General features: G+C 36.9%; 1 protein-coding gene across 2 annotated transcripts in view; it reads right to left on the minus strand.

Moving 5' to 3' along the window:
• Window positions 1-18797, minus strand: part of elp4 (elongator acetyltransferase complex subunit 4) — a 171887-nt gene that overhangs the window by 51200 nt on the left and 101890 nt on the right. For both annotated transcript variants that reach the window (XM_002938709.5, XM_031900519.1), the window contains exons 8-9: window positions 16896-17004; window positions 10756-10862 (exon numbers count right to left, since the gene is read on the minus strand). In XM_002938709.5, coding sequence (XP_002938755.1) covers window positions 10756-10862; window positions 16896-17004 — 216 coding nt within the window. The remainder of the gene's footprint in view (window positions 1-10755; window positions 10863-16895; window positions 17005-18797) is intronic.

Below are 18797 nucleotides of genomic sequence, written 5' to 3' on the forward strand. Positions count from 1 at the left end.
TGGTGCTCCATGAGCAGCTTAGAAAATGGGAAAAGATTGCGACATTAACAATTTTGATCAGTGTTGTCTAACCTTCAGCTTGTTGTGGTTTTTGGAATACAACCCCATACAAATATACTAGAAGGGCTTGAGAAGATGATTTGCTTTGCATGTGTGTCAGCACCTTCATCAAAATCTCTAGACTCCATGGTGCCCCATTAACTGCTGGGTCACTTTTTGGCCTGCGTAAAGGAATTCATTTTCTCGTATTCATAGCCCTGTCTTGCTTATTGGTAGAGATTCTTAATAAGTACTGAGGCTCAGAACCAATAAATGAACTCAATGCATTTGAATTTAAGTTATAAATGGTAGGGGCCATAACAGCAAGCCGGTTCTCTGGCTTTCAGCTCATATCACCGGTGATATAGGTGGTCTGTAAAGCACCACACAAACTAGATTAGTCTTCCATTTTGTAAATCAGTTGCTCAAAAAGGGGCTTATCCCCTGAATCCTGGATTTGGATGCCCTTTTTTTTTATCAGGAATCTGGAAATCTGGAGCCGATGCGGTCCCCGATCCGATGGGATTTTCTAACCTGGCCGACCGATATCTGGCCAATTTCAGGCCAGATATCGGCCAGGCACCTCGTTTCTGCCCCTACACGGGCCGATAAGCTGCCGAGTCGGTCCAAGGGACCGATATCGGCAGCTTCTATCGGCTTGTGTATGGGGACCTTTAGGCTGATGCCACACGTGGCGTTTTTACTCTGCGTATTTTCTAATTCTCTCGGCGGCTGAAAAACGCCCGATATCATCATCCATAGAAATAACTTGAAAAGACTCGAAGCAAACCACACAAAGTGTAAATACGCTAGAAAACGCCTTAGCGCAGGTTTTTCAAGCGTTGGCTGAAATACGCCAGTATTTGCAAAGCAAGCTATTCCTATGTATACACAAAGGCAGCTGCCAAACCTAGCGGAACTACACTGCGTTTTTTACTATTTTGCACTATTAGCACCATGGAAACGGGATCTGCTTACATCACCAGTTCTAGGCTGAAAAACGCCATAGTCAGGGGCTGTGTGGCTTGTGCGGCGTTTTTAGGCTGAGAAAATACGCAGCGTAAAAACGCCAAGTGTGGCATCAGCCTAAATGGTATCAAGGTAGAAAAACTGGTAAAAATGTGCACAGTTCTACAATTGTTTTCTATTTATACCATTAATATTTGTGTCAGTTTTATGTGACTATTTTTTTGTTTCGGATCTCCATATTTACTGACATTTGTAGGACATATCCATAAAATTTGTTTGCCAATTTCATAGCAAAATCCTATTATTTTGTAAGGTAACGAAAAAAAATAAAATAAGCTGAAATAATTTAAAAACGTTCCTACCTTTCAATAATCTTTGTCAAAATTGGATTTTATATATATTTTGCTAACGGGATAAAAAATCCCAGAACATTGCCAGCTGTTTAGCGTTCCCTCCCAATTTTCTGATGAAAACCTTTAATGTGTGTTGAAGCAGTAAAAAAAAAAAAGACTTTATAAATAGTCATCTGATGGGGATAAATAGCCCCAGGGGGGAGCAGAAATCAGTATTACTTGGGTATAAGCTAAATACCTAAACTGTAACAGCCCCCAGGCACAGGTTCATTTACTGATCAATGAAGTGTTGCTTGGAATGAACAGTATATTTACTGTGCATCTCGGGTAATTGCAGTAAACAAATATTGCCTTTCTTGGGTGTTTATAACCCCTCTGTATAATATTTATATTGCTATAATGGCCTACAAAGATAGGCGCTGGCAAGTTCATAGCCCCATACAGGTAAGGTGTTTTAAAAAGGAAAATGTTTATTGATTTCGCAACCCTTGAGAGACTGCAAGCAATGACGCCAGGACTGCCTGAGGCTTCTTCCTAATCCGAGGAACATTACACTTACCTGAATGTCAAAGAAATGCTAATTGAGCTGTTAAAGAACGAAGTGGTTATTTACTTCTCAAAAAGGAGCATTTCACAGCAACTGGCAACAAGCTGCACACAATAAGCAACGCTCTCCTAAGCTACTGCTTATTTAATGGGCCAGGAACGTCAACATATGGCTGGGTAACATATGCTAGTGCAACTGCAATGTCCCTATTTCATACATGTATTTCGGCGAATGGTAAAGCTGCATATCTATGTTTAAATTGATTTAAAAAAAAAAAAAAAAAAATACTGGATATTACTTGACTTTAATGGATAATATTATATTTGCGATCCCACACAATGACAGTGTATTTCAGAGATAGTGACCAAAAAGGGAAAACAGGCAATTATTCTACGACTATTATCCGGAAACTGGGGACCTGGCGGTTTCTGGATAAGGGTTCTTTGCTAGTGATAAACAAATTTTTTTGCCATGAAAAAAAACTTCAATGGTTGAGAAAAAAAAAAGTCACACAGTAAAAATAAATTGTTACGCAATAATAACATTGAAGTGCGTAAAAATGTCCATTGACTTAATATATTTCACTAGCTCATTACTATTTTTTGCATAATTTGCATCACCGTGCCCTATGGTTGTTAAAAACCATTTAAACAGAGGCGTAACAATAATACAGCAAAAAAGCTTTCGGAGGGGCCTGATACACTCAGCAGCCAATCCACTGGGCCCCGCCGCTGCGGGGTCTGTTTCTTCTATAATTACACAACCGCATTTAAATATTAAATAAACCCAATAGAACTGTTCTGCCCCCAATAAGGGGTAATTATATCTTAGTTGGGATCAAGTACAGGTACTGTTTTATTATTACAGAGAAAAGGGAATCATTTAACCATTAAATAAACCCAATAGGGCTGTTCTGCCCCCAATAAGGGGTAATTATATCTTAGTTGGGATCAAGTACAGGTACTGTTTTATTATTACAGAGAAAAGGGAATCATTTAACCATGAAATAAACCCAATAGGGCTGTTCTGCCCCCCAATAAGGGGTAATTACATCTTAGTTGGGATCAAGTACAGGTACTGTTTTATTATTACAGAGAAAAGGGAATCATTTAACCATTAAATAAACCCAATAGGGCTGTTCTGCCCCCAATAAGGGGTAATTATATCGTAGTTGGGATCAAGTACAGGTACTGTTTTATTATTACAGAGAAAAGGGAATCATTTAGACATTAAATAAACCCAATAGGGCTGTTCTGCCCCAATAAGGGGTAATTATATCTTAGTTGGGATCAAGTACAGGTACTGTTTTATTATTACAGAGAAAAATGAAAAAAAAAATTACATTATTTTGTTAGAGTTGGTCTTCCCTTCCAGTAGCCTTCAGGATAAGAGACCCCATACATGTATCTGTATTATAATGAACATGCTCTTAAATAAGGTTTTGCCTTTTTCTCTCCAGCCCTCCAGCTGTTTTTAAATGAAGCCTTCTACGCTGTAATCCTAAGGATAGCTGATGATGCATCTACAGAGCCTTTAATCCCCCATTTCGGGGGCTACAAACTAGCATATTTGAGATTTAAACAGATGCTTATGTATACAAACACAAAGGTCCTTCCTCCAAGCTACAAGTTGAGTACGGTGGTGCTAATATGACACAGTGAAGGGGGAACCGTTATCATATCATTTAGCTGGGAATCTCTCCAAATGCTTTAAATACTTGGAGAAGTTACCTAATCAGGAGAGTTTTAGCGTGTGTCTGGTCATGTAGCCATCTTTGAGCCAATCATCAGAAAATCAAAGGCGAATTGGCATGACTCAAGCCAAAGTTTAATACCGCATGATTGTGTCGTGTAAGCTTGTTTTGTGCGAGGACTGCTGTGGTTTTAGCAGGGAGATTAACAACCGGACCTAAGCTGGCCTACAAACCTTGCCCTGCCGATGGCTCCAACTCTTTGAAGTCTGACGGCCTTACCTGGCAAAACAGCGCTGGGAACTAGACTGGTGTCACATCTAATCAAGGAGCCTGCCTCTGCATCGTTAACTAGGGGGTGCGCTAATTGGCCCAATTGCGGATTATACCTTTTGCAACAGATTCAAGACAATAATTTAGTCAAATGATGGTTTTTATCTCCTCCTCATTAAGATTCCAAAGTGAGGAAGAAATAGGTTCAGACAGACACATTTCCCATTAGTTCTTCCTTTAAAGATCTGGTGAGTTAGTGAGGCGTGAGAATTCATATTTACAAAAAAAAAGAAAAAGAAAAGGATATATATTACTATAAACGTTATTAGAAATGAAAGGGATTGTAGCACAAACAAGGTCTTGCCATGAAGAAAAAAAATGTTTAAAAACAAAAAAGTTTTAACCCTTATCAAATGGTGAGGATGTCGATTTTTTTGAGTTATGTTTGTGCAACAGGTTTTTTCATTTTTATTCAGATATATCTGTTAGTAACAGAGAACACTGAGGGGAAAACATCCCTTATCCGGAAACCCGTTATGCAGAAAGTTCTAAATTACGGAAAGGCTATCTCCCACAGACTCCATTATAAGCAAATAATTATGATTTTTAAAAATGATTTAATTTCTCTCTGTAATAATAAAACAGTACCTGTACTTGATCCCAACTAAGATATAATTACCCCTTATTGGGGGCAGAACAGCCCTATTGGGTTTATTTAATGTTTAAATGATTCCCTTTTCTCTGTAATAATAAAACAGTACCTGTACTTGATCCCAACTAAGATATAATTACCCCTTATTGGGGGCAGAACAGCCCTATTGGGTTTATTTAATGGTTAAATTATTCCCTTTTCTCTGTAATAATAAAACAGTACCTGTACTTGATCCCAACTAAGATATAATTACCCCTTATTGGGGGCAGAACAGCCCTATTGGGTTTATTTAATGGTTAAATGATTCCCTTTTCTCTGTAATAATAAAACAGTACCTGTACTTGATCCCAACTAAGATATAATTAATCCTTATTGGGGGCAGAACAGCCCTATTGGGTTTATTTAATGGTTAAATGATTTCCTTTTTCTCTGTAATAATAAAACAGTACCTGTACTTGATCCCAACTAAGATATAATTACCCCTTATTGGGGGCAGAACAGCCCTATTGGGTTTATTTAATGGTTAAATGATTCCCTTTTCTCTGTAATAATAAAACAGTACCTGTACTTGATCCCAACTAAGATATAATTACCCCTTATTGGGGCAGAACAGCCCTATTGGGTTTATTTAATGGTTAAATTATTCCCTTTTCTCTGTAATAATAAAACAGTACCTGTACTTGATCCCAACTAAGATATAATTACCCCTTATTGGGGGCAGAACAGCCCTATTGGGTTTATTTAATGGTTAAATGATTCCCCTTTCTCTGTAATAATAAAACAGTACCTGTACTTGATTCCAACTAAGATATAATTACCCCTTATTGGGGCAGAACAGCCCTATTGGGTTTATTTAATGGTTAAATGATTTCCTTTTTCTCTGTAATAATAAAACAGTACCTGTACTTGATCCCAACTAAGATATAATTACCCCTAATTGGGGGCAGAACAGCCCTATTGGGTTTATTTAATGGTTAAATGATTCCCTTTTCTCTGTAATAATAAAACAGTACCTGTACTTGATCCCAACTAAGATATAATTACCCCTTATTGGGGCAGAACAGCCCTATTGGGTTTATTTAATGGTTAAATGATTCCCTTTTCTCTGTAATAATAAAACAGTACCTGTACTTGATCCCAACTAAGATATAATTACCCCTTATTGGGGCAGAACAGCCCTATTGGGTTTATTTAATGGTTAAATGATTCCCTTTTCTCTGTAATAATAAAACAGTACCTGTACTTGATCCCAACTAAGATATAATTACCCCTTATTGGGGCAGAACAGCCCTATTGGGTTTATTTAATGGTTAAATTATTCCCTTTTCTCTGTAATAATAAAACAGTACCTGTACTTGATCCCAACTAAGATATAATTACCCCTTATTGGGGGCAGAACAGCCCTATTGGGTTTATTTAATGGTTAAATGATTCCCCTTTCTCTGTAATAATAAAACAGTACCTGTACTTGATTCCAACTAAGATATAATTACCCCTTATTGGGGCAGAACAGCCCTATTGGGTTTATTTAATGGTTAAATGATTTCCTTTTTCTCTGTAATAATAAAACAGTACCTGTACTTGATCCCAACTAAGATATAATTACCCCTTATTGGGGGCAGAACAGCCCTATTGGGTTTATTTAATGGTTAAATGATTCCCTTTTCTCTGTAATAATAAAACAGTACCTGTACTTGATCCCAACTAAGATATAATTACCCCTTATTGGGGCAGAACAGCCCTATTGGGTTTATTTAATGGTTAAATGATTCCCTTTTCTCTGTAATAATAAAACAGTACCTGTACTTGATCCCAACTAAGATATAATTACCCCTTATTGGGGCAGAACAGCCCTATTGGGTTTATTTAATGGTTAAATGATTCCCTTTTCTCTGTAATAATAAAACAGTACCTGTACTTGATCCCAACTAAGATATAATTACCCCTTATTGGGGCAGAACAGCCCTATTGGGTTTATTTAATGGTTAAATGATTCCCTTTTCTCTGTAATAATAAAACAGTACCTGTACTTGATCCCAACTAAGATATAATTACCCCTTATTGGGGCAGAACAGCCCTATTGGGTTTATTTAATGGTTAAATGATTCCCTTTTCTCTGTAATAATAAAACAGTACCTGTACTTGATCCCAACTAAGATATAATTAATCCTTATTGGAGCCAAAACAATCCTATTGGATTTAATTACTGTTTATAGAATCTTTTTAGCAGACTTAAGGTAGGAGATCCGAATTACGGAAAGACCCCTTATTCAGAAAACCCCAGGTCCCGAGCATTCTGGCTAAGGTGTCCCATACCTGTACTAATTTTTGCACTGCTTGAGTATACCATTGAAATAATGTAGAAGCCCACTCCAACCAAGGTTCTAATTCCTACAATCCCCTTTTGCGCGTCTTGCAAGGCATTGTGGGAATATGGAGTCCTTATTATTTATGGGGGAGCTCTCATTTTCACCACAATTTACAAGACGGGTGCGATGTGTGGGCAGTGAACTTAGCAACCAGTGACCTTAGCAACCAAATAGCTGGAAAAATTCCAAACTGGAGATCTGCGGAACGAAAAGCTAAATAATTCAAAAAATAAAAACCAATTGAAATTGATCTCAGACTATCGCTGTCTACATCATACCAACAGTAAACGTAATGGTTATCTTTCCCTTTAAAGAGGTGCTGAACTTTGATGAGTTATAGATTCATATTTTTTTTTCCAATTTTAAGAAAATGTTTAGAAAAAAAACCCCAACCACTTCAGTTGAATCACCTCCTGGGCTTCTTACTAACAGCAACTAATAGGAAAATGATCTCAAGTGACTTCCCCAACCACTCAAATGTTTCACTACTATCTCATAAATATGTATGCATTTGTACAGTATTTTGTGTAGTTTGTGTTGCCCCTAACATTCTCCCTGAAGAAGGCACAATACACCCCCCAGCCTGATCTCTTAAAGTGGAGTGTGCTCCAGGATATAGGCCGCACTTGTGCCCCCCCCGCCGTGCATTTCATATGATAATGATACACCTGCCTATGGAAAGCAAACAGGGAATCTCGAAATTCAATGGACTTTACTAAGTTGATTGTTCCCAGATTCTGCTACAAATAAGCGCCATTGAAACCAGCAATAAGGAAAGAACTGGTCACTATTATTCTCTGATTTGTTAGGAGTTGCACCAACAGAGCAGTAAGAGAGATATTCTTATAAGGGAAAGTAAAGCATCTAAAAGCTGGAGAGTTTGTGTCAATGGGAGGTGTCCCAGCACACTACAGGTATGGAATCTGTTATCCGGAATCCCATTATCCAGAATTACGGAAAGGCCATCTCCCATAGACTCCATTATAAGCAAATAATTCTAATTTTTAAAAATGATTTCCTTTTTGTCTGTAATAATAAAACAGTACCTGTACTTGATCCCAACTAAGATATAATTACCCCTTATTGGGGGCAGAACAGCCCTATTGGGTTTATTTAATGGTTAAATGATTCCCTTTTCTCTGTAATAATAAAACAGTACCTGTACTTGATCCCAACTAAGATATAATTACCCCTTATTGGGGCAGAACAGCCCTTTTGGGTTTATTTAATGGTTAAATGATTCCCTTTTCTCTGTAATAATAAAACAGTACCTGTACTTGATCCCAACTAAGATATAATTACCCCTTATTGGGGCAGAACAGCCCTATTGGGTTTATTTAATGGTTAAATGATTCCCTTTTCTCTGTAATAATAAAACAGTACATGTACTTGATCCCAACTAAGATATAATTACCCCTTATTGGGGCAGAACAGCCCTATTGGGTTTATTTAATGGTTAAATGATTCCCTTTTCTCTGTAATAATAAAACAGTACCTGTACTTGATCCCAACTAAGATATAATTACCCCTTATTGGGGGCAGAACAGCCCTATTGGGTTTATTTAATGGTTAAATGATTCCCTTTTCTCTGTAATAATAAAACAGTACCTGTAATTGATCCCAACTAAGATATAATTACCCCTTATTGGGGCAGAACAGCCCTATTGGGTTTATTTAATGGTTAAATGATTCCCTTTTCTCTGTAATAATAAAACAGTACCTGTACTTGATCCCAACTAAGATATAATTACCCCTTATTGGGGCAGAACAGCCCTATTGGGTTTATTTAATGGTTAAATGATTCCCTTTTCTCTGTAATAATAAAACAGAAAGGGCAGTTTCAAAATTGCTACGATGACCTTCGGACCTTTACATGTAACCTTAAAAGTCTGCAGGACTTAATAAATGAAAGCACAAAGGCAAAGTGCAAAATGTCGTGCGTTGGGCCTTGTATCAATACTAAAGTTTTGAGAGGCAAAGTTATGTTTAGAATACAACAAATCAGAAATGGTTGAAATAAATACCATGAAATAAATACCCTTTCTCCCTATGGTCAGATCTGAGACTCCTACAAAAACATGGTGCAAATGTTCTTTTGTATAAAGGGATATATACATTTCAACTGAAGTTGATTTCTCAATAGAAGGTCTGTTAATTTTTTGAAACACCTCAGAAGTCTTTCTTCTCCCCGGCAATAAAGGCAGAATAAGAAAAGGAAGTCTCTTTGATGCAGCCGGGCCTTCATTAGCTTCTTAAGGGACTATCTAAATGAACCTCTGGAACGGAGGCAGGGAAGGCCCACTTGAAGGACTAACTACATGATTAACAATTAACTACTACCAAGAAGGTTAGATAATTAAACACATTGATGAGCATTAGTTGGGAGGAGGGCATCTTAATTTGTCACTTGATAGGACTTTTTGGGTGATTTATGGGGCAGTTCCAGTTGCTAATGTGCAGAAACTACTGGAAGACAACAGCTACGTTTACTAAGCAAGTGGCCAGCTGTAGAGGGCACAAGGTCACCAAAGGGCCACAGTGGTCACTTAAGGGTGAAGTCCCAGAGACCAAAGCCATGCCAAGCCACATTGGCCCTCATCTACTGACGCACTAAAAATATGCTAATTTATTAGTGGCAATTCTCTCTTTTTATAGTTTCAAGCCGTTAAGACAAGTGGTGTGTGTAAAGGCTCTTCAGTTGAAAGGAGATTAAGGAAAGTAGTTTGTGGAGGCTATTTAATGGCTTTGTTTAGCGAGTAAGCCCCACACTCTACCTATAGTCATTAAAGGAGAAGCCCTAAAAGTAACTAGGCTGAACAGTACATCTGCCCTCCCCCCTATATTGCGACCCCCTAATCCCCCAATCTTTTATATGGCTGGCAATTAGAGAATGGAAAGCTGAAGAATTCAAAAATTTGTGGGAAATCAAACAATCAAAAATAAACAGAATTTTTGAAAACATTATTTGAAAGAACTACTAAGACCATACTTAAATACAGGTATGGAACCCGTTATCATGAATGCTCGGGACCTGGGGTTTTCTGGATATGGGGTCTTTCGGTAATTCAGAGACCTCAACTCTGCCAAAAATAATCAAACCCAATGGAATTGTTTTGGCCCCAATAAGGGGTAATTATTTCTTAGTTGGGATCAAGTACAGGTACTGTTTTATTATTACAGAGAAAAGGGAATCATTTAACCATTAAATAAACCCAATAGGGCTGTTCTGCCCCCAATAAGGGGTAATTATATCTTAGTTGGGATCAAGTACAGGTACTGTTTTATTATTACAGAGAAAAGGGAATCATTTAACTATTAAATAAACCCAATAGGATTGTTCTGCCCCCAATAAGGGGTAATTATATCTTAGTTGGGATCAAGTACAGGTACTGTTTTATTATTACAGAGAAAAGGGAATCATTTTTAAAAATGTGAATCATTCGATTAAAGTGGAGTCTATGGGAGACGGCCTTCCCGTAATTTGCAACTTTCTGGATAATGGGTTTCTGGATAAGGGATCCCATAACTGTACTAAAGTTCTCTCTTACGGTCTTCTTTACTTTCATATATTGCAAATACATCAGAGATCAACCCGTTTTATTATTTAATCATCGAAAATGTTGAATGTAAATTAGAACATATGCAAAAATCAAATAAATCACGTGTATTTTCTGTTTCCCATTATTATTTAGAAAGCATTTTTGCCATTTTTACAGAATAAAAAAAAAAAAAATAATACAAATCAAATGAATTCAGGGTAAAAGTAAGGCAAGAGTACATAATATTTAATATTGTATAAGTTTATTGAAAAAAAATAATGCAGACTTTTTGTCTGGGGGAGAGAAATAGCTGAAGATACTCACCTCAATAGCGAAAATCTTTCTCTTTAACTTAAAAGCAAGGTCCTTGGTGTCGGCCACATCAGAGATCAAACTGTTCAGCCGGGGAATCTGATGGACATGGAGCAAGCCTTGAACAACCAAAAAGGAAAATAAAAGAAGGACAAAAATTAGAAGAAAAAAAAAAAAATGCTGCTTCTTCTGGATGCATAAATTAACAGTCTCGGAAGACAATCTCCGTATATTTGCACACATTCACCCTCCTTTCCTTATTTAGACTGGGACTTGCTACTGAGGCCACTCAAGCAAGCAGCGTGATTATGCCCAAGTAATGAGGCAGAATAAGATACAGGAATCCTTGTGCAAGGGAAACTAATTGCACTTTGCTACAGATGTACAGATGTAAAGACGGATCTTAATACTTGTCAAAGCTACAGACAATTTGTGTGTGATTTCTCCTTGTATTTACAGTAAGCAAATGCGGATATCGACTTGCAAGCTGCCCACGGCTCTGTGGAGTAATCTTTATTTTATTAACTGCACCAGTAAGCAGCCAACAAAACGTGCTGTATGGGAAACTGATCACTGCCGATGTACTAATGAAGGCGATTTACTTTTATACTGTATCCCTGCACCTACATTTGATTTTCAAAAACTTTTTTGAATTCCAGTTCCAGAATTAATTTAAAAACAAAACACAGAGGAAAATTCACATGTTAAATGTTCCGTCTCCCTTTGCAGGGTTCTAAATGCCATAGGTAGACTGCCAGCCTGGCATTCTGTCAAAGGAAATTTATGCTGATCTCTTCTGACAAGGACGCTGGATGGTTTTTTGTGCTGCCTAAAATAATTTCTAAACAACCCAGGGGTAATTTTCCACGGCGGATAACGACAAAATGCAGTTTGGTTTCATAACTGGAGATTTGGGAAACGTACATTTTATCCGATAGAAATTCTACGCTTCTTTAGCTCAAAAATTATATTTTATCTTCAATCTTTATCTGAATATTAAAAATGTTTCCTCTTTTTTTTTTATTTAGAGAGAATGTTTCTGTGTATAAGGTCCTAAATACGCTCACACTTGAGTTTAGATGTATTTGGTGAAATTAAAGACAAATAATAAATAAATAAATACGTAAAAAATGTAAAAGAACCTTCTTTAAAAGTTTCTAGTTCTCTGAAGCCTTCCAGACATAAAACTGGCACATTCTCCAGACGGAGTCTAAAAACCATTTGGAGGTTACCATGGGGCTACAGTGTATTTACCCCTATAATAATGGCACTAATTTATGCAAACTCAAAGCACCTCCCTGAATTTAAACTGTTTGCTATTCAGCGCTTTCAGATTTCACTTTGAACACAAGTTAACCCCTTTTCTGAAATCAAGTTGTTTAGCTTTTCTTTTTTTTTTTTAAAACTCAAAATTGAAATTTGAGTTAGAGATATTTTTATAAGAATTTAAAGAATTTAAACTACTGACTGACTAATGAATCGTTTAGGTTATAAAATGCAGGATATCCTGTAGATTAATTGTACAAGTTTTAGTTTTTTACATTAGATATGCTTTTATTTTTAAAAAATCACCAGACACCTTTAAAATAAATAAATAAATAAATAAATAAATAAATAAAAATATATATATATATCAATCCAAATAGTGTCAGCACTCCAAGGCTCAATATTCTGCGGGGTGCACAGCCAAAATTTAAGTACACAGAAATAATCATCCGTGGCCGGCACACCCTTCAATACTTTATCAAAAATTTATTGAAAACATATTGTTTAAAACAATATGTTTTCAATAAATTTTTAATAAAGTATTGAAGGGTGTGCCGGCCACGGATGATTATTTCTATATATATAGAATAGAATAGATTGACTTATATGTGCTTTAAAATTATATTTCACTATGAGCTTTGCCATGTGGCTTACTACATTGATATATATGGGATATGTCCTAGTTTATGTATTATCATGAGTCTAGATGTTTGATAATTATTTTATTTTTGATCATATGGGGATTTTTTAAGTGCCTGGTATTTGATTACACTTTGCACATGTTATTGAATGGGTTAATGTTGTATAAACACTGATTGGATACTGCGGGTTTTTAACCTGACACTTCACTTCCTGATGACGATCCTGTGGTGATCGAAACGCGTAGATGGTATGCTGAAATAAATAACTGACCTGATTGATGCTGTAGCTGTGAGTGCTTTCTACTGTTGAGTTTGTTATATATATATATATATATATATATATATATATATATAAATAAAAGAACATTAAAAAAATGGTGCAATATTCTACCAGATATTTGTAACTTGTGCTCACCTATAAGCAATGAGACACTAGATACAATTAAATTAGACATTTAAAACACAGGTATCGGAAACCTTATCTGGAGCCCCGTTATCCAGAAAGTTCCAAATTACGGAAGGCCATCTGCCATAGACGCCATTTTAATCAAATAATTAATATTTTTAAAAACCTTTTCTTTGTAATAATAAAACAGTACCTGTACTTGATCCCAACTAAGATATAATTACCCCTTATTGGGGGCAGAACAGCCCTATTGGGTTTATTTAATGGTTAAATGATTCCCTTTTCTCTGTAATAATAAAACAGTACCTGTACTTGATCCCAACTAAGATATAATTACCCCTTATTGGGGGCAGAACAGCCCTATTGGGTTTATTTAATGGTTAAATGATTCCCTTTTCTCTGTAATAATAAAACAGTACCTGTACTTGATCCCAACTAAGATATAATTACCCCTTATTGGGGGCAGAACAGCCCTATTGGGTTTATTTAATGGTTAAATGATTCCCTTTTCTCTGTAATAATAAAACAGTACCTGTACTTGATCCCAACTAAGATATAATTACCCCTTATTGGGGCAGAACAGCCCTATTGGGTTTATTTAATGGTTAAATGATTCCCTTTTCTCTGTAATAATAAAACAGTGCCTGTACTTGATCCCAACTAAGATATAATTACCCCTTATTGGGGGCAGAACAGCCCTATTGGGTTTATTTAATGGTTAAATGATTCCCTTTTCTCTGTAATAATAAAACAGTACCTGTACTTGATCCCAACTAAGATATAATTACCCCTTATTGGGGGCAGAACAGCCCTATTGGGTTTATTTAATGGTTAAATGATTCCCTTTTTCTCTGTAATAATAAAACAGTACCTGTACTTGATCCCAACTAAGATATAATTACCCCTTATTGGGGGCAGAACAGCCCTATTGGGTTTATTTAATGGTTAAATGATTCCCTTTTTCTCTGTAATAATAAAACAGTACCTTGTATTTGATCCCAACTAAGATTTAATTAATTATTATAGGGTTTAATTAATGTTTAAATTATCTTAAGGTATTAAGATCCCAATTACAGAAAGATCCATTATCCAAAAAGCCCTGGGTTCCAAGCATTCTGGATAACAGGTCCCATACCTGTACTAGATATTATGTTCATGGTATAGAAACGTTGGACAATACCAAGTTGGATTATAAACCATTGTATGACTATGCACTGCAGGACTATATATAGGGAATAATTCACCCCAAAACAATAAGTAAAATCTAACGGTATGAAAGGTTACCAAGGAAGCCTCTGGCTCCTGGGGGCACCCAACATCTTGTAGAAGAGGATATGTGTGTCTAATTAGATTACTGTAGTGTCATACTTAGCAACTGTCCCCAAGTTTGACTAATCCTAATTTTATGCAATGGCGTTACGTTTGTTAGGTATTAGACTGAGATTTAGAATGAGTCGTAATCACCCACAGAACATTAGGAAACAACAAGTCTCCTAGCGCAGTAGGCATTTAATATCCCACAGGTTATATGCCCACAGGCCAGATGTAATCCTCTAGGTGATTTATTTTGCCTCCTCAAAGGCTATATAGACACATCTGTATAAAATCATTATTTTATTATGATTGGGCCTAAAAACTTGTGGAATGTTGAATAACTGGCACCCAAAATGCAGATAAAATACCAATATACCCAGCATGTGTCATGCCAACTGAGCCACTTTCCCATCTAAACACGTCATCATTCCTATTTATGGCATGGCCCATTATTTCCCTTAGTAAATGTTTTCCACAAATAAGACATTTACCAAATGGATATATTGTTGTATGACTATAAGCAGGTGATGGGGGACAATCAAAAAATGTTTATTCTTCCCTGGCATTTGTTCTTTCCTTTTGCAATTGTTCAGCATTTGGTCAAATCTTTTCAGCTTTTTCCAGTTTTCGGATTACAGCGCCCTTTTGCAGTACTTTATTTGAATATGACCCACTTATCTTGTAGCAGTGTTAGTTGATATAATAAAACATTAGGGTTGAAGACACACAGAGCTACTTGCAGCAGCTACTTGTCGTGGCTACTAAAATAGACAATGCTGATCATTTACTGATAATTGTCTCTACATGTGTTTTAGCAGAGGCAAATCTCAGTATTGTCTATGGTAGGGGAGTTTCTGGAATTTAGTAGCCATGAAAAAGTTGCTGCTACTAGTAGCTCAGTGTGTCTTTACCCTAGGGATCTATGACCACGGGGGTGGGGCAAAAGCAAGAGCACTAAGGGGAGCAAAAGCAGACACCTTAGTAGCCCTGTCCTTACTGATTGCCTTTGGATAGACTTACATGTCTCCCTCGCCACCCATCTGGAATCTTCGGTCCTTCCTTGGAGGGGGGGCCAGCACTTAATAGCATATTGCTATTAACAGAAACTCACTACTACATGCATTAAAAGTATTGGCAAAAGAAAACTGATCACTTATCAGTTGTGCATAGCAAATCAGAGAAATCACTTAAAAAAGGAATTTGCTCAATTATCCCTTGAAATGAGCTCCAAAAAAAACCTAAATAATATTTGTTCTATACAAAATCATGCAATCCTAAATAAAAGCTCAGAAACAAAATAAAAATGATTCCTTATTAAAAATGTAGGCCAGTACTGGTAGTCGCTTAGCTCCCAAGACTGATTGTACGAGGCGTTGCTGTGAGGAGGTTTAGAAGCCACATACTCAACACCAATACTCCCAACTGTCTCCAATACTCATCAGCTGAACTTAGAAGGAAAATGATTTTTTTTTGAGCCAATAAATAATTAAATCTAGCAGCTATATTAAATGTTTCTCTTGGCCTCCAAATACACAGCCTCCCAGTTCAAAACTATTGATTTCTTGACAATTTCAGCTCACTGGTCAGATGACTGGCAAACCTTCTCTGAATATAAATTCCCCAGAGCCTGCCTATTGAGATGTACATCTGTTTGAGCTTTGCCTCTGTAATGCGACTTGACAACATGCAAGGAAATTCTCTGTTATCCTTTGGTACTTTAATGCACTTTACTGCATAAAGAAAAAAAAAAATTTCTAAGGACTAGCGGCGGGGAAATTTGTAAAAGGTTTATTATAGCAACGGTTCTCTCTCTACACAATTTAACAATAAATATTTTGGGTAAAGGGTCTAGTTTAGAGTATCTCACTGCATTAGACCAATAAACACACTTTAAAAATAAAAATATAACTTTCAAATATTCTGTATTTTTTAAGGTTATTTCAGATTGGTTTACACTGTTTTTAGCCTTGTCACTTAATTAATAATTAAACATGATTCTGGTCGATAAGAGCGAGTAGATCAGCTATTTTGCACCAAAAAAACACATGGTCGAGGGCCAGAGGAAACTGAAATAATAAAGAAGAACAGAGATGTTCTTCTGGCCTCTAGTTGGATGGTTCCATATGATGCCGTTGGGTTGAGGGCTTATTTGCTTGCCAAACTGACTCAACTGGGTTAGCTCACACACAGCGCCCCCACTGGCACCACAGACTACAGTTTATCAGGCTGTACCCCATTCTTTAATGATTCCAGATAGAACCCAAACACATAAAAACTCAGAAGAAATTAAATATTTAAGACCAGTAAAGCCTCACCAGCACTTTGTCTAACTACATCTTTTGACCCATGGATACTGTTGTTGATTTCTTTATTTCAGAAAGAGCAAATCCCTATAAACATCATCTTCAGTGCCACAAAAAAGTAAAAACACTTTAAAGGAGAAGGAAAGGTAACTAAGTAAGCTTTACTAACATTCAATGAAAGGACATGGATTATATTTATGGCCTAGAAACATTTGAACTCACCATGATAGTCTTTGTATAACGGATTGGCTTCCATTTCCGAGCCGATAAATGATTCAAGGCCGACCACCGTATCTGACAAGTTTCTCACACGCGTCGTAATTGCTTCATTCTGTAAAACAAGCAAACAAAATACACATTTAGGGAGGCCCTAATTAGTGTTTGTGGAATGAATCTGTGTCTTATCAATGAATGCTGAAATTGCCAGAAATAAATCCAATTATATGTGCTGCTCATGATCTCCGGGGGACAAATGGAAGAATCCTATGTAATATTATAGGAATCCATGAAACTGCATGGAACATACTAACAACATATTATCTCGCTTGCATGGACAAGTCTATTTCCTGGTAGTCATGGAATGACACCTACAGCCTTGTAGTCTGAAATGACGTATAACTACACTAAGAATAGGCAATAATAATAATCCATAGGGCAACTTTCGCTATGGAAGAAGTGTTGGAACAGGGCCTTCTTGTTTTGGTGCAAGGTTTCAGGACGGCTTCCTCAAGAAACAAGCCCATAAAAAACAAACCTGCTGACCAAACTCTGCCCCTTTCAAAGGTCATTAAGTGGCAACATCCCAAGAACCACCCTTATGTAGGACTGTCTATTCAATGCCCTCATAAAACAACCTACAGAAAGAATTCAGGTGGATGATAGTCAATGCAATTTATATATGAAAATAAATCTAAGCAGAGATGACTGGTAGTGATGGGTGAAATAACTCGGCAGGCATGGATTAGTGGCAAATTTCCGTGTTCGCCATTGGAGGATTTTTTTTTTTTACTCACAACATTTTCAGTGTTTTGCAAATCTTTGAAAGATTTGGAATTTTTTCGGCCAAGTGGGACAGATTCGCTCATCACTAATGACTAGATGTAAGTAGTGATGAGGGAATCTGTGCCGTTTCGCCCAAAAATTTTTGAATATTTTAAAAGATTTGGGAAACAGCGAAAAATTTGTAAAACTGCGAAAATGTTGCGCGCCAAGAAACGTTTTTAATGTGCGAGACAATTTATTTTCCACACGGGCGACATTTTTTTTACGCAGGCGAAAGGCGCAAAATCGCCACGAATCCATGCCTGCTGAATTATTTCACCCATCACTAGATGTAAGCATTTATAAATTCATAGTGTGATCTAAGAACATAGTTACATAGTTACATAGGGTTGAAAAAAGACCATTGTCCATCAAGTTCAACCCATCCGAGTAAACCCAGCACACAACCTATACTAACCAATCTATACACTCACATACATAAACTATATATATACAACCAGTAATACTAACTGTAGATATTAGTATCACAATAGCCTTGGATATTCTGCTTGTTCAAAAACTCATCCAGGCCCCTCTTAAAGGCATTAACAGAATCTGCCATTACCACATCTCTAGGAAGGGCATTCCACAGCCTCACTGCCCTCACCGTGAAAAACCACCTACGCTGCTTCAAATGGAAGCTCTGTTCCTCTAATCTAAAGGGGTGACCTCTGGTGCGCTGATTGTTTTTATGGGAAAAAAGAACATCCCCCAACTGCCTATAATCCCCTCTAATGTACTTGTACAGAGTAATCATGTCCCCTGTCCATGTCAACCTTAAGTTGCCCGATACATTCTTGATATATAACTCGGAAGCTCCTGCTCCAGGATGGGGAAGAAGTTAGCGTAATAGAGGTGGGTGCTTGTGCCATTCACTATACACTTATAAAAGAGGGTCATTATACTAGGGTTTAGTTTTTTCTACCACACCAGCATAGAGAGCTATGTGGTGTGTGGAGTGATAGTCTAGATCAGGGATCCCAAACTTTTTTTTACCCATAAGCCACATTCAAATGTAAAAAGACTTGGGGAGCAACACAAGCATCAAAAAAGTTCCTGGGGTGCCAAAATAGGACTGTAATT

This window comes from Xenopus tropicalis, chromosome 4 (genome assembly GCF_000004195.4).
Source record: "Xenopus tropicalis strain Nigerian chromosome 4, UCB_Xtro_10.0, whole genome shotgun sequence".
NCBI lineage: Eukaryota > Metazoa > Chordata > Amphibia > Anura > Pipidae > Xenopus > Xenopus tropicalis.